This window comes from Notothenia coriiceps, unplaced genomic scaffold (assembly GCF_000735185.1).
Source record: "Notothenia coriiceps isolate Sejong01 unplaced genomic scaffold, NC01 NC01_scaffold00034543, whole genome shotgun sequence".
Lineage (NCBI taxonomy): Eukaryota > Metazoa > Chordata > Actinopteri > Perciformes > Nototheniidae > Notothenia > Notothenia coriiceps.
Genome location: NW_011367244.1, coordinates 240,654 through 266,311, shown reverse-complemented (window position 1 = coordinate 266,311; position 25,658 = coordinate 240,654). Strand labels below are relative to the sequence as shown.

General features: G+C 39.1%; 2 protein-coding genes across 2 annotated transcripts in view; one reads left to right on the top strand and one right to left on the bottom strand.

The window, feature by feature from the left end:
- The window catches only part of LOC104962277 (chloride channel protein 1-like), a 222,102-nt gene that overhangs the window by 42,890 nt on the left and 153,554 nt on the right, over positions 1-25,658 (bottom strand). The gene's annotated exons all lie outside the window — the stretch shown is intronic.
- On the top strand, positions 15,919-21,846 carry tdh (L-threonine dehydrogenase). The gene is made up of 9 exons (XM_010790701.1): positions 15,919-16,043; positions 17,471-17,665; positions 17,978-18,020; positions 18,129-18,199; positions 18,846-18,995; positions 19,105-19,277; positions 19,408-19,498; positions 19,758-20,027; positions 20,401-21,846. The coding sequence occupies exons 2-9, from the start codon at positions 17,479-17,481 to the stop codon at positions 20,538-20,540; spliced, it is 1,125 nt and encodes a 374-aa protein (XP_010789003.1). The 5' UTR covers positions 15,919-16,043; positions 17,471-17,478; the 3' UTR covers positions 20,541-21,846.

The following is a 25,658-nucleotide window of genomic DNA, read 5'->3' as shown; positions in this document are numbered from 1 at the left end:
AACAAACGTTGGATCATTATACTGCCTGTGTTTAAAATAAGAAAAAACTGAAATGAAAAAGGAAATGAAAATTGAAAAACAGCTGTCATGCTTACAAGGTTTACTGCAGCACGTCTGTGGAAGGCGCTACATGTGCTTCATATTAATGAGAAAAAAAAGTGATAGATCTATGAGCTTTTTCACAGTATTTTTGAGAAGTGTTAAGAGTAGCTGTAAATGTAAATGTCTCAATAAAAAACTCTTTCTGTGACACAAACAACGCTGAACAAACCTAGCCAAGCTGTAATTTAAATATACTGTAAACCACAACAAGTACAATCAGTACTAGCCAATACAGCTCTATTCAAAAACAAATCTGAACAAAAAAGAAATGTACTATTTGGAATCAAATCAAATCAAATCAAGTTGTATTTATATAGCACATTTATAAACGATTTTTGGTCGAGCCAAAGTTCTGTACATATAATAAAAATAGCCTACTTGGAAGATACCATTTGTGAACACTTGATGGAGCTTTAATTAAAGAACTAAAGGAAGTTTCTCAGAGAGCCTACGCAACACATTTTGGAATTAGACTCCAAACCCACATTTATGTCATCTTCCGCGGTGACAGACTTCTCTGATTCACTGGACATGCCCGAAATAACATCGCACTATGTAAGAGAATGAACATTAAGCACACCATCCACAACAGAAGGTTGAATGAGACATTGTCTCTACAAGAAACAGGATGAAAAGCATGGGTGAGTAATGGTTTCGGTGTGTGGGCTCAAGCTGTCAATCCTTAAAATGTGCTGGATGATGTTCCCAAATGCTCGTCAAATATGTCAACATCTGATCTGTGTGATGTAAGCGAGCATTCAAATTTGGAAACTCAGAGATAACATCATGATCATTGTGACATGTTGTAGTTACTCCAACAGATCTATGACTATGCTTTTAATGGAACATGTAGATTCGTGTTGGACAAAATTATTAATATTTTCCTTGAATTCCTCCAAGGCAGTGAGAGCTGTGAAGTGTTATCTCTCTAAACATTCATCTGCTGACATGAAAGTTAACATTTTATCACTGAAGCCTTTATAAGTAAATCATCTCCTCCTGCACAGACATATTTGTTTTAGCACCCTGTTAAATAAAACATAGAGGTTGGGTTACTCTATTGTATCCTGCGTAAGGCTGTGAAATGAATATTTGCTATGAAAGCACTTTTTTTTTTATCAGCGCATCTTCCTTTTTTAAAAAGCCACAGCGAAGCAACTTTTCCTCAGAGGAAGGGCAGTTATTTGGTTTGTAAAGAAACGTCGGGTTTCATTTTCAATTGAGCTCAGGCGTCTGTACATGATGTGTGCTGGGAAAGCCCAGAGCGAACCATCTATTGTGAAGCGCAGACAGGCTGCAACTGAAGCAAATACTGCACTGCTTTGCAATGCATCACTCACACACACACACACACACACACACACACACACACACACACACACACACACACACACACACACACACACACACACACACACACACACACACACACACAAAAAGATGTGTCTGAAACAAACCCAAGCCATCTGCTCTTTTTCTTCTTCTCTCTCCAAAAGTGCTACCCCCTTCAGGGAGTCTCCCATCCAAGGGTTGTGTGAGCGTTAAGATCTCAGCATCCAGGCCTCCTCACTCTACTAAGAACTACAGACAATATCCTCAGGCAACAACTTTTTTCTCACAAATAAACTCCCAGCTGCTATTAGGGAAGCCGGCTCTCCTATGATCTTCAAATAGACTCAAACTCAATCTTTTTAGGAGTGGGTGTAGCTTTCTATTTTACTTTAGATTAATCAAGAAATTACAAGGTAAGTCCTTTTTTCAGGGTACCACACCCTCATCTTCACCAAGCTGTATACTCTGCTATATCTACCAAGGGATTGCTGTAACTCCTACACAACCTTTCTACCTGGAACTGCTTTGTAAAGAGCTGAAAATGGTCTTGTATCATTGGACTGATTTTACAGATATCTTAACATGAGATTTACAGTTAAAATATTTTTTTATCTGACATTTAATGCCGTTTCCCAAGCCATGAAAGGAGGCTTAAGTCTTTGTAATGTCCCTCTCAGATGTTATGCCTTCTCCATGCTGCTTTGGAATTGCTTGTAGATTTAGTAACATTGTAAAAAATACTGTAATTGATCATTTGTTGTTTATTCATTTTTTTTCTGTGGCCATGATATGTTTGCCTACCAGTGCCCAATTTTTTTATGAACCTGATTTAATTAAATTTGGACTGCCAGGTTTGCTGCTTCCCAATAGTTATCGATAGGTCTCTGTCATCATGCGGGCGGCCTGTCTGACCAACCAAGAGCTTTTAAATCATTCAGTTTGCCTGAAGAGTCTGCTTTGATATCTGGGGGGTATTTCTCATGCAGATGAACCCCACCTTTCATAGATATCAAGGTGTTATTGAATTACGGGGACATTCAGATCAGTCCTTTAACACTATGAATCTCTCAAGATTGTTCAATGTCACCACCTTGTGTCCTTTTTTAATATTGCTAGGGGTTTCCAACAGCTGGGGAGGAAAACATGGATGAGCCTAAAATGCAAAAGCAGCTTCATATAAACAACAGAACTTGAGACTTTAGTGACATGGAGGAAATATGTTGTTCTTCAAATAATTCCATTACATAAATATCTATATTTCCCTAAGTACAGATATTTACTAATCTACGAGATGATTTAATGACAAATAGTCAACTCTTTAACTTCAAATTCTATGGGCAATTTAGACTTGACTACCAGGATGAATTGAGTATTTCCTACATGTTACATACATACATTGACACTTTGATTTTATTGCATATTTTTGGTCCCATTTAGTCCAGAATTGGGTTTATAAACGCGTATTTAACAGTACCGTTGATATCCAAAGTGACTGGGATGCACAAATTATTATTATTATTATTTTATAAAGAATATGGGGATCTGCTAGTGTATGCAGATTATCCTGAGTGTCACAAGTCAGTTGTTTCCTGTCGGCTTGTTTATGTGAACGTACCACTCTCGCCCATTCACAAATATAACGAAAGAGATTCAGGTAATTGTACGATTAATAATTGTATCTTAAACGAAACACGTACATTGTTTCACTGTACACTTAAAGTGTGTGTAATGTTGTAATTTCGACGTGAATATAAACATGTCGGACGATGTATACGGTGTGACACTGCTAGCTAGCAAACTAAGGTTAGCCACTTCATTTCCTGAGTCTAGCTAACTTGAGCTAGCTGACATGTTATTGCCGCATTAAATCATGTAATGTTAATGAACTTACATGATGTGTTTATTTAGAAGCAGCACAGCAGGGCTAACGTTAGCTTGTCTCAGCTGTAGTGACGTTAACTAATAAGCAGCGTTGTTGTCAGTATGTTTTGAAAACCATCATCTTGTTTCTGCTGTGTCTGCTGTCGTTTCTTCAGGTCAGATCATGGAGTTTGCAGAGCTGATTAAGACCCCCAGGGTGGACGGGGTGGTCTTACATCGGCCTTTTATGCCCACTGTGGAGGGAACTCTGTGTTTGACTGGCCATCACCTGATTCTCTCCTCCAGACAGGACAACACAGAAGAGCTGTGGCTGCTTCACTCAAACATTGACTCTATAGAGAAAAGGTGATCTTTTTATTGACTGTTTTGAGTATTTTACACCTTTTTCCTAATTTGTGATTCAGGCAATGTAATGCTCACACTAGAGTTTCATTAGTTATGTTAAAAAGACAATCACACATGAAAAGGTTTGTGTTGTGCAGTGCATTTTGTATCATTGTTTGACCTCTTTATAACACCATTGTGAACACTCATCTAGGTCAACAGGAAACTATTTGGTGAAGTGATTTCAGAAAAACATCCGGCTGTGAAAACACCACAAAAAAAAACTATTCAATGCAACTCTGTTATTCCATGCAACAAATATGGGCATGTCACTTCATTTTTTTGTCTTCTGTTTTACCATTATGCTCTACTTTTATCTACTTTTGAAATGGAAAGAGGATCTGAAACTGCTGTGCCAGAAGTTTCAATCTAAGTGTATCTTGTCACTGCAATGATGGCGTACACTCGGGTTCCGGTGGTTGAGAGTTGATTTTGTATGAGGAAAAAAGGGCAAGAGATTAAGAATGAAACTTAAGCTGTTAAGAATCTCAAACAAAAAAACTCCTCTATATCCCCAACATAACTATAGTAGCAATTTCAAGGGACAAACTAAAGCGCAGAGGCCTGAGCCTTGGTTGAATTTAGATTGGAGTATTACTTAAAGCACACAAATCTTCAGGTACAGAATATATTTAAGTTCCAGGAGGAACCCCAACCCCTACAGTGTTTTATGCAGGGACATTTTGTCCTTTTTCGCTTCATTTTTAAGTTCATGTTTTTAATCAAATCGTCCGACTTCCCTATTAGATTTGTAGGGTCTCTGGGAACCATCATAGTCAAATGCAAAGACCTGAGGGTGATCCAGCTCGACATCCCTGGCATGGAGGAGTGTCTCAACATTGCCAACTCTATTGAGGTAAAGAAACACAACGGCAAAATATTCACTTTTACCTTTTTTTAATGTCAATTCTGAATGTGTTGAAACACATCCTTCACTCCTCTCTAGGCTCTGTCCACGCTTGATATACTCTCCCTGATGTACCCTTTCTTCTACCGGCCCATGTTTGAAGTCATAGAAGACGGCTGGAAATCATTTCTCCCCCTGGATGCCTTTAAAGATTTGGAGACGATGGTATGGACTTGATTAGTGGCAAATATGTTCACACTTAATATTCTTCAAGTCATCTTTTGTACTAGGGCTGCTCGATTATGGCAAAAATCATAATCTCGATTATTTGGGTCAATAATTGTAATTGCGATTATTCATTGACTTTGAAAACATCCATTTATTGTACTTTAAAACAAATACAAATAATAATTTTAACTTTTTAACTGTTGAATTATACGTTCAGGGTAATCAACTGAAAAACCAATACAAAATCAAATAAATTATATATTCATGTCAAATAAATAATATCAAAATAATAAATACCAATAAACAAGATCAACAAACATGTTGCAGTGCACTGTCACAACCTGAAAACTCCTTAACATATAGCCAACATTTTGGTAAAACATATTCNTCCATGACCTTTACCTCATTTTCCATGACCAAAAATGACTGTCTCAGCGGTACCACTGAAAATGGTTTATTTTAACATGGAACAGGAAAATAAGGTCTGCATATGAAACATGTTGTGCCTATCTAAAACAAATCCAATAGGCTTACTAGCTTCTACACGCTAAAGCCACTAAAATCTCTCACCAGCAAAACACCTCAACAGTTAAATGCCATTTTACGTTTCATTACTATACGATACAGTATGTATTATCATTATAGTGTTACTATTTCGGCGATTAGCTAAAATATAAATGATATCTGATCCAACTTTAATTACATTTCCATTACTTTTCCAAAACTTTGTGAAAAATATTGTTTTCCACAACTTTTCCAGGGCCGGGAATTTGCATTTTGAATTTTCATGACTTTTCCAGGTTTTTTAATGACCGTAAGAACCCTTTACAATTAAAACTAAAAACATGCTAAAATAAATCCACACTTTTCTCGCAGCAGAAATCATAAAAAACGCAATTCCCCAGGTGCTCACCATGCCATTCTTTTTGTGGTAGTAGCTCAGTACTGGGAAACGGCCACCGTGACGGAAGCTAGCTACTTTCCTCAGCGTGTCGTCATCAATATCTTTGGGCACTGCCACCAGAGGAGGGTACGATGGACACACACTGAAGTCCTTGTTGACTTCACTCAGTCTCCACTCATCTGTCTGTTAAGAGGAATGGTGACAGTGTAAAAGACAGATGTTGGGTACAAAATAGGGCTGCTCAATTAATCGTATTTTAAATCGCGATTACGATTATGGCTTGCAACGATTACGAAAACAACATAATCGAAATAAAACGATTATTTATTTATTTCTCAGTTGAGTTTTACATAAAGTTCAGGGTAATCAACTGTTAAAAACATGCTGTTCAAAAAAAAATTCTCCAATAAATTGATGTTTTCAAAGTAAATGGATAATCGTTTTTTAATAATCGTGATATCAATGATTGACCCAAATTATCAAAATCCTAGTCTTCAGTACAGGTGGCAATATTGTCACCTACCTGCGCTCATCTCTGAAACCAGACCATGTAAACAGGCTGGTGTTTCCAGCAAAAAATCTTTAAGAGATGACATGAGCAGCCCTACCAGCATTTGCCATGGTGGCCAAAACATTTTTATTTGGTCTTAAATTGTAGTTCAACATTTATTTCCTGTTACTTCTGGACCATGACGGTGGGCCAGCCTTTAATGTTTAACTGAGTGGAATATGTTGAATATGTTTTACCAAAATGTTGGCTATATGTTAAGGAGTTTTCAGGTTGTGACAGTGCACTGCAACATGTTNGCCCCCTCCCTGAGAGAGAGAGACACACACACACACACACACACACACACGTGTGTGTGTGTGTGTGTGTGTGTGTGTGTGTGTGTGTGTGTGTGTGTGTGTGTGTGTGTGTGTGTGTGTGTGTGTGTCTCTCTCTCTCAGGGAGGGGGCGTCAGTGCTGGTTCACGGCACAGAGGGGGCAGACTCCACCCTGCAGGTCACCTCTTTGGCTCAGATCATCCTGGATCCGTCCTGCAGGACCATCAGAGGCTTCCAGAGCCTGGTGGAGCGAGAGTGGCTCCAGGTACACTCGTGGAACCTCCGCCCAAATATGTATCACCCTTATGATGTATTAAAGGTCCCCTATTATACTGTTTTTCATCAATATGTCATAGGTCTCAGATGTATACAAACATGTCTCTGAAGTGTTTTTCTCAAAACACCAAACAGTTTCAGCCCTGTTTCAAAAGTGCTGATTCTCTGTCTTTTACTTTAGATGAAAATAAGTGCCAAAAATCGTTATGACATCATAAAGTGGGCAAAATCTGATCGGCTCCTTTTCAGACAGGTTTGTATATAAATGGATCAGGACAAAAAGAGAAAGAATCTTTTTTCCTGAAACTTTCAGAATCTCTTTAAACAGAGGGGACACATGTTTATGTATAAAAGACATGAAAAAGTGGATTTTGCATAATAGGAGACTTATAAGGAAAGTCATCTTAAATGCTTGAAAATACACACCGTTCTTATATACAAATTGTTATTCATACAACGGTTATACAATAAACAATATGGGCACACATAGGGTTCCAGAAACATTTGCACCTTAATCAAGTAAGCATTTTATCACCATGATGGGTGTGGTCTTTGCACTCCTTCTCCTCACCTCTGACCTATTTACTGTCCGTCCCAGGCGGGTCACCCCTTCCAGCAGCGCTGCGCTCAGTCGGCCTACTCCAACAGCAAGCCTCGCCAGGAGGCTCCGGTGTTCCTGCTCTTCCTGGACTGCGTGTGGCAGATCCTGCGCCAGTTTCCGTGCTCATTCGAATTCAGCGAGAGCTTCCTGGTGCTGGTGTTCGAACACTCTTATGCCTCTCAGTTCGGCACCTTCCTGGGCAACAGCACAGCTGAGAGGTGAGTCTGAAGTCTGGTGAGGTTGCTCCACCAGCTTACGTCGGCCATTAGCTTATTGATTTTGTTTTGCCAGGTACACATGCCTTATTTAATGCTAGACCTGAAAATGTATAAAAAGAGTGTCCATAAAGCTGTATGTTTGTAAAGTGTGGTTTCACTTAATTTCATGTAACAAAGCATCACATATTCCTTTATTCCATATCATGGATCTCTAAGCAGCTACACAGTATTGGATTATGTGACTTTTGTTCCTTGTAATTTCTTGTTCCTTTCAAGATATTTTACTTTTTCATCGAGGAATATGTAATTGTACAGATTTCAAGCCCAGTGTTTACAATCTGTTGCAACCACCTAACATCCTCTCATCCTTTCCATAGAGCCAAACTGTCTCTGCCTGAGAAGACTGTGTCCCTCTGGTCCTGGGTGAACCGGCCCCAGGAGCTGGAGCGTCTGACCAACCCGCTCTACGAGGCCAACAGCCTGGTCATCTGGCCCTCTGTGGCCCCCCAGAGCCTGCTGCTGTGGGAAGGTAGGAGACAGATACCCCAATATATCACAGATCTTAACATTTTTTACAGTTAGTGTGAATACAGCTGGGAAAAACTACAGATAATCTGCCCTACATTCTCCTTAGTCTCATCTATGATTACTTTTTTACCTCAGGCAGGCCTTCTGTAATCCCACCACAAGGGAGAGCCATTGGTTTCACCCTAGTCGATGGTTTCACCACTGTTACATGCTGAAGCGTACATACATGTCCCATTTACTTTGGGCCCTATGTTTAAGACATAATTACAGCTGTCCAAATAATTTTACGTTAATGGGAGATTTGTCAAAGCAACAATAAACAGTGTTTAAGTTTTTTTTTTTTTGGGACATTTTCAATTTATGTAACTTAGAGAATAATAATAGATACAAAAATCACTACTTTTGAAGAAGTGAAAACCAAAGCAAGCTTAGTTGCTTAAAAAAAAGTGTAGGCAATATGGTATGTTATTTTATATCATTATCATATACAACCATATCCAAAAGTCACAAAGAAAATCCACACTGCTGTCCAAACTTCATATTCATAATCTTTTTTACCGTATTACCGATTTTTATTTTATTTTCAAAAACGTAAAAAAATAGCAAATTATTGTTATTAATATTAGGGTTTTCAAACTTTTAAATTCTTCTTAGTTTTTTTGTATAATACTTATCCAATTAGATGACCTTCCGACCTTCTCTGTGAGAATGAACTATCAATATAACAAACTTTTCTCTGTGGATATTAATATTTAATATTGTTCAGCACACAGGTATAATAAAATAAGTAAATGTTTGGTTTTTAGTCTGAAATAGTGTGCGAGCTGTTTTTAACCTGAACCTGTTTGCCTCCTGAACCATCACATGTGGCATGTGGCCTTTTGGCTCACATGACTTTCCCTCTCGTTCGGCTCCCGAGACCTTAACATTTCGGACATTGCTCAGATAGCTTCGCTGGCACCTCGTTGGCGTGTTTGCCCACCATGTTTGTCTTATTATAGGTCGCACAGAAGGTGTCCTCACTGGCACCTGGGCAGTATATATTTCTATATATTTTGTCCCTCAAACAAAACAACAATGTCAACTTATTTTTGTTTTATTTGAGGGACAGGTTTTTGATTTATGCTCCTAACTTGATTTCAATTATGCAAAAATACTTTTACCACCTTTTTAATTAAAATAAATGTTGTGTTTCAATGCAGCAAATGATGGAGCCAGAGTGAAACAGTGAGGTTTCATTATGCTTCTGCGTGGGCGAAGTGTATGTATACTGCTCTTTTCTCTCTTAGTGCCCTTAAGCCTTAAACTAACCTCCATACAAAACACAGTGAGAATGAGAGTATATCACGCCGCTCTTTCATCCTACACTCATTACAGATTTCCGATTTGTTTCTAGTGGTTTATGGTCGACTTGAGTATCCACTGCTTTCCCAACAATTCATGAATTCTGGGGTATACAATGAATCCATTACACACATTTAAAAAAAAGTCTGAATAAGTTAGTATCATTGTTTTCTAAGTTGCTATATTTAAGATGGACAGTGGAAGTTCCTAAAGGATGGAGATGTCTCAAGTATAGCTAACAATCGGCAACTCACATCAAAAACAGTCTCGATGAATACATAGCCCGACAGGTAAAACGAAAATACGCTTTTTTTATTTTTATTTCGCTGAACTGTCCATAGAGGGAGCTTTAGTTTAGAATGTGGTAGGGGTTTTCCAAACACAAACTTTATGATTAACTTTTCTTTGAACCTTCAAAGGGATTACGTAGATTACAATAATTGTGGGTTCAGTGCAATTGACTCCAAAAAGTCCCAGTGCAGTCTATTTTGAGTTTGCTGACTCATCAGCTCAAAGCAGACGCCATTCATAAAGAAAAGCAGTGTGGAGAGGGGGTGTGTGACAGAGGAGGGGTTACTAGGTTCAGGCGAACCTGTTAGAGGGGCCCCTTTCCTGCTTAAAGCCTCAGCCCCTGATTCTATATGAAGTATGAGAACAACTCAAGCACGTGGAATTCAACAAACACCCGGCTTATGTGAGCCTTTGAGAGTGACGCACACTCAGGGTCCAACCAAAAAGCACCCATGGACGTCCATATCTGTAGCTCTTCATGTCGACACAAAGAGGGACTGGAGCTATGATTAGATGTGTCGAGCAGTGTCGTCCATGTTGGCTCACTGTCGTGTCTTTGTCTAGCATTTCAGAAACAGGGAAGGTTTAACCGTTTCAGTAATGTGTGTTCCACAAATGTACACATTGAGTTCCAGTACCCTGCCCCAATTTGATTTTATAATATGTGTATTCTACTTCTACTAATCTGGAATCTAATCCACCAGTAAAAACATTGAGACAAATACGTTTTTTTTTCTATTTTTACAAAATATAAATGAATAAAATGACAAGATTATTCCCAAAAATAAGTGATTTCTTAGCCATATGGATACACAGTGATCTGCCTTTTTTTTGGTACACTATTTGACGATCATCTATTTTGACAGCAAAGGTGTTCTTGGATTTCATCGTTTCACAACATTTCCTGCAAACTTGACTCAACATGAATCCGGCTCACTTTTAGAAAAGCTGTTGTGACATGATTTGATTTCAATGGATACAGTTTCATAAAGATATCAGGATCTTCCCTCTAGTTAAGACATGCTTACAGCATACTACAGCATTTTGAGCATTTGGTGTTTATTATTCTCAGTTCAATCATGCTAAACTATGATGGTAAATGCTTCTGTATCCATCTAACTCAAAGCGCTCAAATAGCCGCTAGCAACACTGTAGACTCGTAGTGTTGTTTGAGCATTACAGGGAAAAGAGACACCACTTCCTTGTTATACCTGTTCTACCTTATAAATACTTCATAGATAATTCACTGTGCTCTCTTCTCTTCTGTCGCAGGAGTGTTTCTTCGTTGGAACCGCTCCTCCAAGTGTTTGGACGAGGCCTATGAGGAGATGGTTCATATCATTGAATACAACAAGGAGCTCCAGAACAAAGTGAACAGCTTGCGCAGGCAGCTGGCCCAGCTGGAGACGGAGGACGCTCTGCTGCAGACGCCTTAGAGAGGAGGAGGGAGGGGAGAGGAGCGAGAAGGGAGAACGAGGTAGAAAATGTGAAAATGTAACTAAACAGATAACAGGCCAGTTATACATTATTTTCACATGTTTGAGAGTTTACAAGTCAAACCATTATATCTAGGAGAATGTGTGCATGATGGATGATGGCACATTTTGGTTTCCTAACAGATGAAAAATGTAAAGGAATGGCCTTAAACACAAATTTAAGATTTTCCACTCATGCAATAATCTTATGTCACCCAGTTTACATTACGGAATAGACTGAAATAGTGCCCTAAAACATTACATTCATAAAGCGTCAATTTAATGCTAATTGAACCATGTATTGTCATTTAAGTTAAGCAGGAGTGAGAGGGTAAGACACAGAAACAAAAATCACATAATCTCAGAGTCCCCTTAAATAGATTGAAACAATTAGTCTATAAACCAATCAGTCAATCATCCAAAACATAATTGAAAGCTGTTAAGTTATAAAAAATAAACATTTCAGTAATATTTGAAGACAATACGGCAAACATTTCCTGGTTACACTTTCTAAAATGTCCGAATTCGCTGCTTTTCCATGTCATGAAACACTGTAAATGTATTATCCGTCGGTCAGGCAATTAGAAGTCATCTTGAGGTCTTGGAAATTTGTAAAGGCATATTTTTTCCCTTTTTGGCATCTCATCACCTAAATGATTTAAAAACATAGTAAGATTAAGGACAATGAAACTACCTTTACTGAAGAATTAGTGCACAGCTGTGTGTGCAGAAAATAACTGATCATTCCGAGGAATTTCTGGGCATTGTTGTTGTTCATTAATTTACTACAGGGTACTCGTTTTCACCAAACATCCTGCTGAATGTATATTCCACTAAAGCACTGCAGAGTAACTATGGCAACATATAGGGTGCTATAAGACGGCATGTGACTGCTGCACGATGAGATGATATAATGAGCGTAGGAAGGGTCAGCGCCTACTCTACTGTATGTTAATAAGGATCTGACCAAAATATCTTGTGTAGTTATATGGTCCAGTGAGGAGCACAGCTGGAGGTATTGAGAAAGACTTATTTAACACAAGCTTATACACATTTAGCCTTTTTTCAAACTCAGTGTGTGTATTATTAGTCAAATATGTTTGACATTGATGCAGAAATCAAAGGTCTTGTTGCCACAGTGATGCTGGCCATGTTGGTCAAATGAATATAAGCAAGACTTAACAGAGCTGATGGAGGTTTAAAATATTATTTTAATTTCATATATTACTTTAAAGACCAATCTACATTTTGGTTATTTAAGTTATGTTGTAATTGTTGCTTTCAAGTACATTCTCAAACTAAAAGCACATCAGCTGTTTTTAGTTCATAACTAATGTCATTTGTGTTAAAGGCCTCATCAATAATTAGGAAAATATAATATATGTCTTGTAATGAGCATACTTTTTGTTGTCAGCTTGTCAGTACCAGTTGAAAACATTAGAAAGTATATGTATTTTTATTATAATACATTAAAAAAAAAACATGCCAATATATCTAAATGATGTCGACTCAAACTGTAGCAGATGACACAGACTTTATCAAGGCTTTATCCAAGTGATCATTTTCTCAACAAATAATTTGTGTCTGCAAAGTTACATTACAGCTCGTCTTTCAATGCTGTCCATGGGTGAAGGTAGCCTCCTTAGCATTAGACTAAGAAGAAAGCTTTTTGCTGCACTTTAAATACAAAAAATGCCAGTTCTTAGGTTACAAATCCACAGTGGTCATCCTTGGCCAACTGTGTTTGTTTTGCCAGTAAGATATGTATTTTTCTCTGCTGGTGGTCATGTCATCTTCATACATTTTGCTTTAAGAATGATTTTATATTCACACTAAACACAACCGATTCCAGCCACTACATTAAGCTGCTTTGTAAAGGGAACGTTGTTTAAAGCTGCATGTTTTCCTTCTGCCAGAAACAGAGAACACCTTGCCTCTCATTGCTTTGGTGTGTATGAGTGGAACCATTAAGTCAAGCTGATGGTTAGATTTACAGGTTTACACATTTCCTATGCTTGCCAATGTGAATAATGTTATTGTTTATTGATTGTGGCTTTGCAACTAAACTCTACTGTGTTTGTGCAATGCCTTACTGCAAAATCAGAATAAAAAATAAGTAATTGTATTACTGCTGATCAGTTGTTTGTAAAACTATATTATTGTTTAAAAGATTAAATGTTTTTTTCAAATTTTCAAGCCATTAAACATTATAGCTCAACAACATGTTTGATTCTTTTAATATTGAAGTATTTTTACTATATTTGTACTTAGTTAGCAAGTGGAACATTTAGCAGCAATTGAACTTAGATATACCTTAATCATTACAACTCTATATGGTGACTAAATTACGTTGTATTGGCTAAATACCAAACACTACAGCATTTTTACATAAAATATCTATTAAATGTCTCATTCTATTCCCCTGCTTAGTGTCACGTAGCCAGTTCCAATGTATAGGCAGGTCACTTTCCCCTTGTGGCTCGTCCAAAGATTAGTAAAAAGCAACCCACCCCCCTCACAAAATATGTTGCCATCGCTGTGCCTGGGGAATAAATAGCCCCGGATCAGCTGACTGACGGAGGCATGTGATGGCCGCCAGTGTTTACAGTGCTTACGTACAACCATCACTCTTCTCCAATGTGGCCTTGGGTTTGTTGCCCACTAATTGAAACACGACCGTACTATCACTTGGGTATCAAGTGGAAATGTTTTATCTTTGCTAACAAAATGTTCTCAGCCAGGGTTAGACAATGGTTTATTATTACACTACAGTAGAAAAAAAGGTGTCATCTCCCAGTTATCAATTTTTATTAATATGTCAGTGATTTCTGAAAATAGAAGCAATCTTATTATTATTTGAAGAAAAACTGGTTTTGATATTAGCGCCAGTATATCAGTTTACATATTGACTTGTTTTCCCGCTCAGTGATTACAGGCGTGGGTGTGTGCACTCGTCGACCACTCACAGGCGAGCACAGATTTAAAGCCATCCTTTACTCGCCCTGCTCAGATATGTTGTCAACAATTTGGCCCTCTCCTATCTACTGCAAACAAACGTCAATGTCAGACACACTGTGTGCTCGTCATATCTTTCCCCTGATAAACATGAATATTGATGATTCTGTTAAAATAAAAGAGTTTAGCTTTGCGTGTATTGCAGCTATGTTTATTTAACATATTGACTATAGACGTCGACATGTGAACTAATGTTGTCCTACTTGCTGTTACCGTCCTGCTGCTTTCAAGGACATGCAGCGCTTCTGCTGTACTATAGTGAGGTTTTGCTTGGACTACAGCGGACATAGAGGTATAATAATCACTTTCAAACCAACAGAACTTCACTTTAAATTCTAAATCCCAAAGTTATATCTCAGGCTTTGTTAAAGCAATACAATGTTTAATAACCTTCATTTATGCCCAGCTCCAAGTGGAAAATAGGGTAAACTTGAAGTTTATATATAGTTTTACCTACATTTGGACACACGTACTATTGTATGGGATAGTGGTGGTCTAATGCAGCGGTTCCCAAAGTGGGGGTCGCGAGATGATTACAAAAAAAAAATGAAAAAAAAAAATATATATATATATTATTAATAATAACGTTTGCATAGACATTTTCAGTGGCGGACTAGCCATCTGTATAATTTCCCCGCAACAAGGCTCTCCCTTTGACCAAATCCACTAGCGCAAGTGTTTGCCGGAAACTGAAATTTCCCGTCGCACAGGGGGGTCGCCAGTCTCTGGCACTGTTATTTTGGGGGTCGCGGGCTGAAAAGTTTGGGAACCCCTGGTCTAATGGATAGTGAGGTGGGGTTAAGATTGGAAGGGCGTGAGTTCAAATCCACTAGTGTGCCCTTGAGTAAGGCACTTAGCCCTTAGTCACTCCAGGGAGAATGTCCCTGTAATTGGTAATTGTAAGTCGCTTTGGATAAAAGCGTCAGCTAAATGAAATGTAATATAATGTATTGTCAATGAATTAATTGGACAATCAAAAAAATTGCTTGAGGAGAAATACAAAACACAATTATCTGCATCAGGATGTTAAATGTGAATATTTGCTGGTTTTCTTTGACAGTAGGCTACGCATAAAAAGGTGGGTTTTAAATGATTTGTCTTACATAACAACCGGACAAGCTTCTGATAAAGACATATTTTGTTCTCTGGAAAAGAAAATATTTCCCAGAGAAATCACACTTTTCCCCTGAAACTCATTATGATAGAAACGATCATCTCTGGCCTTTCTGGCCAAATGTTCAGAAATGTTATTAAAATGCACTGTCCTTGTCAAACAAACTAATCAACAAAACTATATCTTGACATTTTTAACAATTAAAAATTGAAAGCAAAACCTAATTTAAAGAACAACAAATTGCCGTTTTAATAATATAGCATATAGCCTACTCTTTCGCCTTGCACCTCTTCAACATTTTTAAATCCTCTAAATGTGACATTTCTGACCAGTCACCACACCAAGAATCCCTGAGTCGAATCCGTTTTTGGAGAAACGCGTAAACGGTGCTCAGTGAATGAACTCACTGACATGGTCGTCAGCGGAGGGACAGTCACTCTCAGTGGGTGTGGTTTTATGAGGGAGGACCGCACCTCCGAGCCTCCGCCAATCCGAGAGAAAGCCGGCTCCCATTGAAACCAGATGGCCGCTGATATATAGTGAAGCTGATGCAACACCGGCCTGAGATAACAGAAGCATCACGTCAGAGCACTGCAGCTCAGAGGAGGAAACAGCATCTCATCCTCACAAAGCGACTCAGGAGATTTTACCGTTTATAGTCCTGAAAAAGAATAACCGGTGAGTAAACTTACATTTCGTGTATTAGTCCGCCGCCCCGCGTTTGTATTACTCCGCTCTAGTTTAGAGACTGTTTTAAGGCATTTTAACATTTTTAAGAATATATACAATCCTTTATTAATTTCAACACCCCGACCACGTGTTTCCTGTACGACCGTACCTCTATATGCTTTAAAATGTCTTCATTTCAGACTACTAGTGTAACACTGGTGTAATTGAGCCAAGAGACAGACTGACTCCGGTGCAATGACCAGGTGTCATCTGTCCGAGTGGCTCACTCTGTGTCTCACCGATACACATTTTAAAATATACTTAACTTCGTGTAGTCTAGTAAGAAAGCGAAAGCTTGCTGGTTATTTGTACTAATTGAAAATGATCTTCAAGCTCCTTTGACTGTTCATCACCACCATTGTCCACGTGGAAAAGCAGCCACACTAATTAACCCTTTCATTATGGAACACATTACGTTGCATATAGATCCACCATGACGAAGAACATTACACAACCCGCATGCTTGGGCGTAAAACCGGTGTTGTAATGCAGTGAATTTGCCTTTGGTGATGTGGCAAGGGAAATACTTCATCCAAGATGGAAAAAGAGCGCGTTTTTTGCGGAGAATATAAAACAGAAACCTTGGCTGTTCATTTATCTGCCGTGTCATAATAATAATAATAATAATAATAATAGCCTTTCATCTATTACATGATATATTATTTTAAGAGATTATGTTACTCTCTTCTTTCCTTTTTTTAAGATCGCTGCACTCTCGCTAAACACACTTGTGAAAATAATACACAGCTCGATGATAAACAAAGGAAGCCTTCTTTATAATGAGATTAAACCTTCTGCTCGTTAAAAGTTATGAGGCTGCACTGTGAGAACTGCTTTCAATGTGCTCACTCAGTTCTCCATCTTTTCTGTAGTCGTGTTCGTTTCTAAAAATATATATGAATATATGTCGACGGGTGTCTCTCATAAAGTTGTGTACAAGTTAACAGACTGAGTGAAACGCAACAAATGTTTGGTATTTGGGTTGCTATGCGCTCGAGAGCTCCTTTGCGCCACTTTGGAAATGGCATGTCATTTGCATTTAACTGAAGCTTACGTGTCTTCCCTGCTGCTTTGCAAACTCAATGTTCCATTGGTACGATTTTGCCGCAGATGCATTTGAAATGAAGTAAACTAAATCGACTCCCTCAATGCCATTTCTGTAACCAGTCTGTCTCTTGGCGACTGAGGTCTGGAGAGAAGCCCAAAAATCCCTTAACATAGAACGTCATGCCTTGGCCAAACAAATGTGCTATTAAAATATTTTTGGGTGGGAAAAGGAGAATTTCACAGCTCCAAAAAAAACCTCATGAAAGAATTTCACTTGTGTCTCTGGCATTTGACACTAAAGTGTAAACACACTTTTCCTTCCTTCACAGGTACCAGCATGCCTGTCCTTAGAGCCCTCAGTAAGGTGGCCAAGCAGACCCTGCTCGGCACCCCGGGGTGCAGCTGCCAGCCCCTCACGGTGGCTGTGCGCAACATCAGCTTCTCCCCTCGCCAGGTCACCTCTGATGCCAGCTTCCACTCTGTGTCCTTCTCAGAAACAGACCACCCCAAGGTGCTCATCACAGGTACACAGCATCTGTTTATTTGGTATATTACACACCTGTTAAACATAGTGGTACACCAGCTTTTTGTACACACATGGTAGTTAATAAGATTATTCAAGACCAGCAGGATTTGTAAAACGTTTGGCAATGAAAGCATTACAAAAATGACAGTAAAAAAAACAAAGCACGTAGGTGTTACGTACTCTGACCTTATTCTTTCTCAAGGCCCACTCTTTAAGTTACTTTAGTCTCCATGGAAACAAACACTGATGATTATTAGCTGCTGATGTTTGTGTTTTCCCCCAATGACGCTGTTCTGTCTCTCTCCATCAGGTGGTCTGGGACAGCTCGGGGTGGGGCTTGCCAAAATGTTGAGGTAAGATTTCTCAGTAACTATCGAAAATCACATGGTTTGCCAGAAAACCTGTTATTTGGGATTTTCTCGTACATTTTCCAATTGAGTAACATTGACCCCGATTCACAGAAAGAAGTTTGGAAAGAATAACGTCATCCTGTCCGACATCAGGAAACCTCCCAGCAGCGTTTTCCATAGTGGTGAGTCGACTTGTGTTTATACTGTGCTGTGTTCTGCTTCCTGAAATTGATCAGATCTGGTCTGCGCAAAGCACCTTTTTTTATTATTTTTTTTTTTTACTTTTGAAAAGCCTGGGTGTTTCTGATGACATTTAGTTAATTTGGCAAATGGGAGCATCCACGCTCTTGATTGTCGAGACAATCTTTTATCACATAAAATCGTTCCTCTGGTAAGTGTTGTTTAATACCAGATTAAACCTTCAAAAATGTGTTAATGTTTTACAAATGTACTAAACTGTATTGCCAGATAACACAAACGACAAACAACAAACAGTGTTTGCAAATAAGGCCTGTCCAGTTATTGATTGTTTTATTTATTTTTGTGACCTCGTCCTTCTAAAAGTCAAGTAATGAGCTGTCCAAAGACGTAATGAACGTTTGGACTTTGAGTATTAGAACAGTGTAACTGGACAAAATGTCACAGGTTTTAATAATAAAACTAAATAATGATGAATAATAATAATAAGCCTAATTTATAGAGCACTTTTGATAAAAGCTCAAAGTGCAGTAAAAATACATGATAAAAGATCATAAGTTTAAAAAATCTTCCAAGGGAAGGGCAGATTTCAGAACGTTTGATTTATAAAACAGTTTCTTTCGTTTCCAGGCCCCTTCATCTACTCAGACATCCTGGACTACAAGAACCTGCGGGAAATTGTGGTGAACAACCGCATCACTTGGCTGGTTCACTACAGCGCCCTGCTCAGTGCTGTTGGAGAGGCCAACGTGGCCCTGGCGCGCTCCGTAAACATCACCGGTAAGGACGTCATATTCTTGGGTCAAACATATACAGTCTATGGTCAAAACACTTGAGTCGAAGTGTAGGTGAAGCGTGTTGTCCTTATGTTTATTTTTCTCGTTGTTAGGGCTTCACAACATCCTGGACATCGCAGCGGAGCACGGCCTGCGTCTGTTTGTCCCCAGCACCATTGGAGCCTTCGGTCCCACTTCTCCCAGAAACCCAACTCCAGATCTGTGTGTGCAGAGACCTCGCACCATCTATGGGGTCTCCAAAGTGCACGCAGAGCTGATGGGAGAGGTGAGATTTCAGATTTCTTTCTTTCGAAGTAAAACCCCTTACACACCAAACAGATGCCTAGATATTAGGGATTTGACATGGCATTATTCTTCTCTCACAATATTTAACTTGGCAAATTGTTGTTTGACAGTATTACCACCACCGTTACGGCCTGGACTTCCGCTGTCTCCGCTACCCAGGGATCATTTCTGCTGACTCCATGCCAGGGGGTGGGACAACAGGTGAGAGAGATGAAATCCAGAACATGTAACATGGTTTCCATTTTAATGGACGTCTATTCCTGTCATGTCACAAGTATTTTATGTAACCGATGTATTCCTGAAAGTTAACGCCGCAGGTTCTATTTTTAGACCAGCTGATAACTTGATGCACTATCGCCATACTTTCACTTTCATAACCACAGCCTCTTAATTTATTTCAAATACCCCCGGACTGCTTTTTAAAAAAGGTATATTTGTTTTAATTTCTGTCTCTATCCAGACTATGCCGTCCAGATTTTCCACGATGCGATCAAAAGTGGGAAATTCGAGTGCAACCTGAGACCAGACACGCGGCTGCCCATGATGTACATCGACGACTGCCTGCGCGCCACGCTGGAGGTGATGGAGGCCCCCGCTGACACGCTGAGCATGAGGACCTACAACATCAACGCCATGAGCTTCACCCCCGAGGAACTGGCCCAGGAGCTGCAGAAGCAGATGCCCGAGCTGGAGGTCACATACGACGTGGACCACGTACGGCAGGCCATCGGTACGTCACCTTTTGATGCACAAATGGTGGTCAAAACTGCGAAATACAAGAAATATGTACATTATCACTTAAGTTCTCAAGTGATCAGCTTTTGTGGGCTGCAAACATTTACAAAACCTGTTTTTGTTTAGGGTTTAAGTTATTTTGGTTACACAGCAGTATATTTTGTTAAGTTAGATAAAGTTAGCTCCCATAAGCTACTGTTAATTTAGAGGAATTAGCTTTACAGTATAAGCAAAACCTACATAGTCAATGGCAACTACTCAGTTAAACCAATGCATGCTGTGAATTGGAATTACAAAGCCATAAATTGTTACGAGCATGTTTTCTTTCTGAAGTTTAATTCTATATCTCGTTCATTTCTTCTTTCCAGCTGACAGTTGGCCGATGAACTTCGATGACTCCAACGCACGGAATGAGTGGGGCTGGAAGCACGATTACGATCTCCCAGAGCTCATCCAGACGATGCTGAACTACCTAAGCTCGGAGACGCGAGTTGCTCGTGCTAACTGAGGGACGCTCACCATCGGTCCGAGTATTCATTGTACATAATGTAAAGACTGACCAAAGAGAAACCAGGCCTGTACATAGTCATTCTCTCACTTCTCTGTAAAACCAGAAGAGCTCTGCTTGCCTGGAACACATTGTCTCCAGAATGAAAAGGTCAGTGCAACGGAGACACTCCTCCCGCTCCCGTCTACTCCCTGCTTCGCCTCATTTTTTCTGCTTGAAAATCTGGGCGAGGAACAGTGTGACGGTGGAATGTTGTCTGCAGTGTCAAGGATAACAACGTGGCCTGTGAAAAATTGTTTGGATTAAGAAGAAGATAACTTGCATGTTAATGAATTGTAGCAAAAATCTATTTAAAAAACTGAGAATGTTACCTTTTTGTAAGTGTTTCCACCTGTTATTCTTTGGAGATCCAAATTGTTTTGCTTTTAAAGGAATGTCAAAATTCCGATTTTCTGGGCCTAAAGCTCCTGTGGCTTAAATCAAGTTAATTTGATTTCCTTTTGTTGTTTCCTTTGATGCACTTTAGACAGATTCCTGTTAAAATTACTGACCTTATCTTATCACCTGCAGGGGCCAGTGAATCTGTATTTTGAGCAGTGTGCAGAGTTATTATAAAGAACTCTTCTTCTGTTTATTCCACTTTATTTATTCTCTCTGGGTGTTTCTCAATGTCGAGGAAGGCTACTCCAGAGCCACTATTTCAAGCATACTACGTAATCGAGTGCCGCCGAAGGACTGTTCCAATGTCCAGCATACTTGGAATTCTACCAATGCCGGCGTACTTCATAGTGAGAAATTTCAAGGCTGCACATGTGTAGACTCCGCGGTCTTAAAATCCCCACAATGCTTTGCGCACGGACCAATTTCCAAATCTTTGGTGGAAATAGAGCTCCATTTAAGGCGGGGCCTCGAATATGACGCACACCTGTAAGCCTGTTCCACAATTCTTTGTTTTCCGAGGCTAGGAAGGATTCTTGCCTCGCTTCTGAAACAAGTGACTCGGAAGACATGTTGCTACCAAGCAAGCGTCCTCGACATTGAGAAACACCCTGCGTTTGTCTTAAACATCAGGGAGCTTCACCGAGTGAAAGCATTCCTTAAGTGTTCTACCTGTCCACTTTAATATTTTATTTTTTTCATCAACTATGCTGGATTAATTTGACACTAAATGGAAAATGCTTCTCTTTATGCCACTTTTCCGTTTTGCCACATTAAGTGGCTTCTGTATTTGGACATTTTAAATGAAATCGGTTAATTATGTTCTTCCAATCACACAAGCTTTGACAATAAAATATTTTTCCACATACTTCTGCCTCTGTTGTCATTTTCACTACTTCACACAAGATCATTAATCATCATGAATTTAGGGCAAGCCTTCACACAGTGGTGACTTCATTCTTTAGAACAAGGGTGTGTCTGTCTACTCTTAAGGCGTTGTCATTATTTTCATATCTAGCCACATAGCCAGCTTTTTCCAGGGGGAAAAATGACTTTAAGGTAAGCCTGGCCTATAATTATAATAATATATAATAATGCCCATTGCCAAGCATCGTTATAACATTTCCCTCCGAATAATGGTCGAAGACTTGACTGATATGAATTTATTGAAATCTCCAATATCAACGTAAGAGCTATAAAGACACACAAATAACAAATAAATGTAGGCTCCATCCTAAAATCACTTTAGCATACTACCAAAAGTTAACTGTAAACAGACGGCAAAGCTACAAAACAGCATATAAACAAATTAGGACAAAGCCCACATTTTTATATTATAGTTAATACCAACCTTGTGCCTCTTCGGGGGGTGCTAAACTTAAACATAAATGTTATCCTTTTACTTTCTCCGTCTTTATATGTAGATTAATCTCCGCTCCTTTTCTCTGTCACGTTGTTTCCATAGCAACAACAACTTCCTGTCAACAGCGTAAACTCGCCTTAAAAATAAAAGCATCTAAATAACACAGGACGTTAACCTAAATTACATTTAAGACATATTTACAACTGCAACGAAAGTAACAAAAACAATGTAATATCCTTTTCAGTTTCACAGAACACAAATTGGGTTATTTCATCTCACAATGTCGCTTGGGGCCCCAAGTTGGCCAGGGACGGCCCTGCTGTGCATTATACTTGTGTTGGGTAGTTTATACTTTATTCCAACTTTAAATATTTTAATACCTGAACACACTGCTGCTGTAAAATAATTTCCCAATTTTGGGATTGATAAAGTGTCTGTCTGTTTATTTATTTTATAGATATAAAAAAAAACACATCTATGTATTTTCAAGCTAAAGGTGATACACAATATAAACTGTATTACTGTTACATTTCAAAGCATATATTGCTATGTTTAGGACAAACAATTAAAGACTGCTTTAATTTAACAAATTCTACAATATAAAAGTGGCAGATTCACTTTATTAAACAGACCAGACCTAGGTTGCATACCAACACAATTAGGAACATGCTCACATCTATGTTGGTCTGAAGAGCTGAAGCATTCATACAAAACGCCACTAAGTCAAATCGCACCTCCAGCATTCCTGAACAGGTTGAAACCTGCATTGTCTGATTGGATATGTTATAAAATAAGCAGAGAGAAGCGGTTTTAGTAACAGGTGTGAAGAGATTATACTGTTGGCAACTACAACCTGTAATTAAATTATTTAATTAACTTTCTGTGTCCAACTAAAGTGATTCAAAGCAACTCCCAACTTGAAGAAGTATGTTGGGAAAAAAACCACATCCAGCTGCCAAGACTGCAGCTTACACGTTGTGCACCCGCTACTAATGTGTCTCCTAAAGTCTGCAGCTTACCCTTGCTGCCATTTACAGTTGGAATCATGGACCTCCTGTTTTATGAGTCATGCGCAGAGTCTTTTTGCAGGTGCACCCGTGCTGTTCAGCCAGTTAGAATGACATTGCAGATTTTAAATGATGTATGGTGTGACCAAGACAAATTCCAATGTTTTTGGAAAGTAGTTTCTTCTTAGAGTGTAGAAATGTAAGTAAATTAAACCTTCTAATACTGGATGTGGATAAACAGTCAATTCTGTGGTATTTAGATCTATCTTCATATGTGATATTTACTGCAAAGTCAATCAGCTGTTAGAAACGAATACTCAAATATAGCATGATGTTAACCTAAATGTTGGATTTGTTTTCCAACTATTACAGATATCCAATTTATTATTTATACATTGCAAAAATGTTCATTTTGCGAGCATATACTCATATTTAAGCCATCTATTCATAAGGCACAACCTATGGGCACAACAAACTGTCCCATATTTTTTTTAAAGGCCCTCGTCAACACATCAATAAATGCACTAAAATCTGCTGTACTGCCTTCCCCGAATGGGATCGTAAACTGTAACCCTGAGGACAGCATGTCCTTCACCGCCCGCTTGATAGCCTTTCTTCAATTTCTCTGTGTCAGTAAAGTGGAGGTGCTCCGAGGGTGACCTTGTTCGGGGTTTTTTTGCTGCCTAGAGAAAAGAGCACAGAGGGAACACAGACTGCCTGAGTGCCTGACAGATTTGCTTAATTCAACTGAAATACATGTTAAGTGTTGTGCATCTTTTCTGTTTAGTCTCAATCAAGAGCCACTCAGACTGAAAACATTACAGGAGCTCTCTTCACTAAAACGCTCCTCTGCTCTTTGAATGTGTGTCAATAAAACTGCAGGTGGGCTCTTTGGTTGGGAATGAAAAATTATATTTTTCTCTTCACATACTTTAGCTAACCTTTCACAAGTGTGCTTTATACAGGCTTTCTTCACACATCCTTTTAAGTAGGAATAATTTCACAATGTGCAACAGTGCTAGACAAAACATTTTTAAAACCTCCTTTAAATAGACTTGAAAGTACCTTAGTCATACTGACTGGCACAATTACAAACGTGTGCCCTTTAATGTAAATAGCAGCACGTTTTGTTTTATGTTGAATATTAATGTTCAACAGAGGTTCCTTTTAATTAAGGCTTGATACTGTATGAACATTTCTGTTTACAAACTGTCTGGCACAACGAACATATCTTTCAGGATTTACAGCACATACAGGAACTTGCTAGCAAATGTGATGAATCACATAGACCTGTTGCCGAGGCAACACATTACATATCATTTTGTTTTGCATGCTGTGAATGTGACAAACGCTTATTCATTGGTGTGTTGGAAGAAGGAAGCAAGCTACAATGTCTTCATGTTTTTGACTTCTTCTTCACTTCCTAGGAAGGGAAATCTTACCTCTTATGTAAGACTGTTAGTGCACACACCCCTGCAGGCTTGACCAATCAGGAGGCTTCCCTGGTGGCCTCAGCCCCCAGTGTTTTGTTCGTCATCGTGTAATAAGATTCACACAGCGAGCAGCAGCTTCGGGCGGTCGGTCCTGCGGAAAGTGAAGGACGAGACATGAAGAAGAACGAGGGGGGGGGGGAGTTACTGGGCGGTGGGCCAGAAACGTCATAACACTCTGTGCCCCAGCTGTTAGTCCTCAGGGAGACCGGTTGCCATGGTAATAAAGACCCCACCACCTTCCTCTCAATGGAAACGTTAGGGCATACTGTATGTCACTTACTACTAACAATCTATGTAGTAAGCGTTGTGGCTTCTTTCTTACTTCTTTGTTATGATGCCACAGAGTAGCACGCAGATAGAGGTGACATTGTCAAGAAGCAATACAATGTGGGCACTTTTTACAGTCTATTCTGGTTTAATTGTCTTTATGTTTTAATATCTTGTGTTTTTTTGGTTTTTGTAGTTAAATCGCATCCCCTTTTGGCACAATAAAGAACTTCCGTTATAGGAAATGCTTTTGCAAATCATTTTAATGGCCTTTCTTTTCTCCAGTAGTCTGGAACACAATTGATATATGATCAGTTAATAAATCAATTCTGACTTTGGGGTCATGTCATGGTCACATTAATGCAATATGATTCAATGATCCCTGAGCTATACGTTTCAAATGACCTTATCTGACCTTCAAATGGCCTACTAAAGCATTTTTTTTGTATCGGATCAGAATTGAAGGGCTGCAAATGACAAAGAACTCTATCTAGGTTACCTGAAAGAAAGAGAATACACAGGAAAGGCAATCTCGGCTGCAGTGATACCA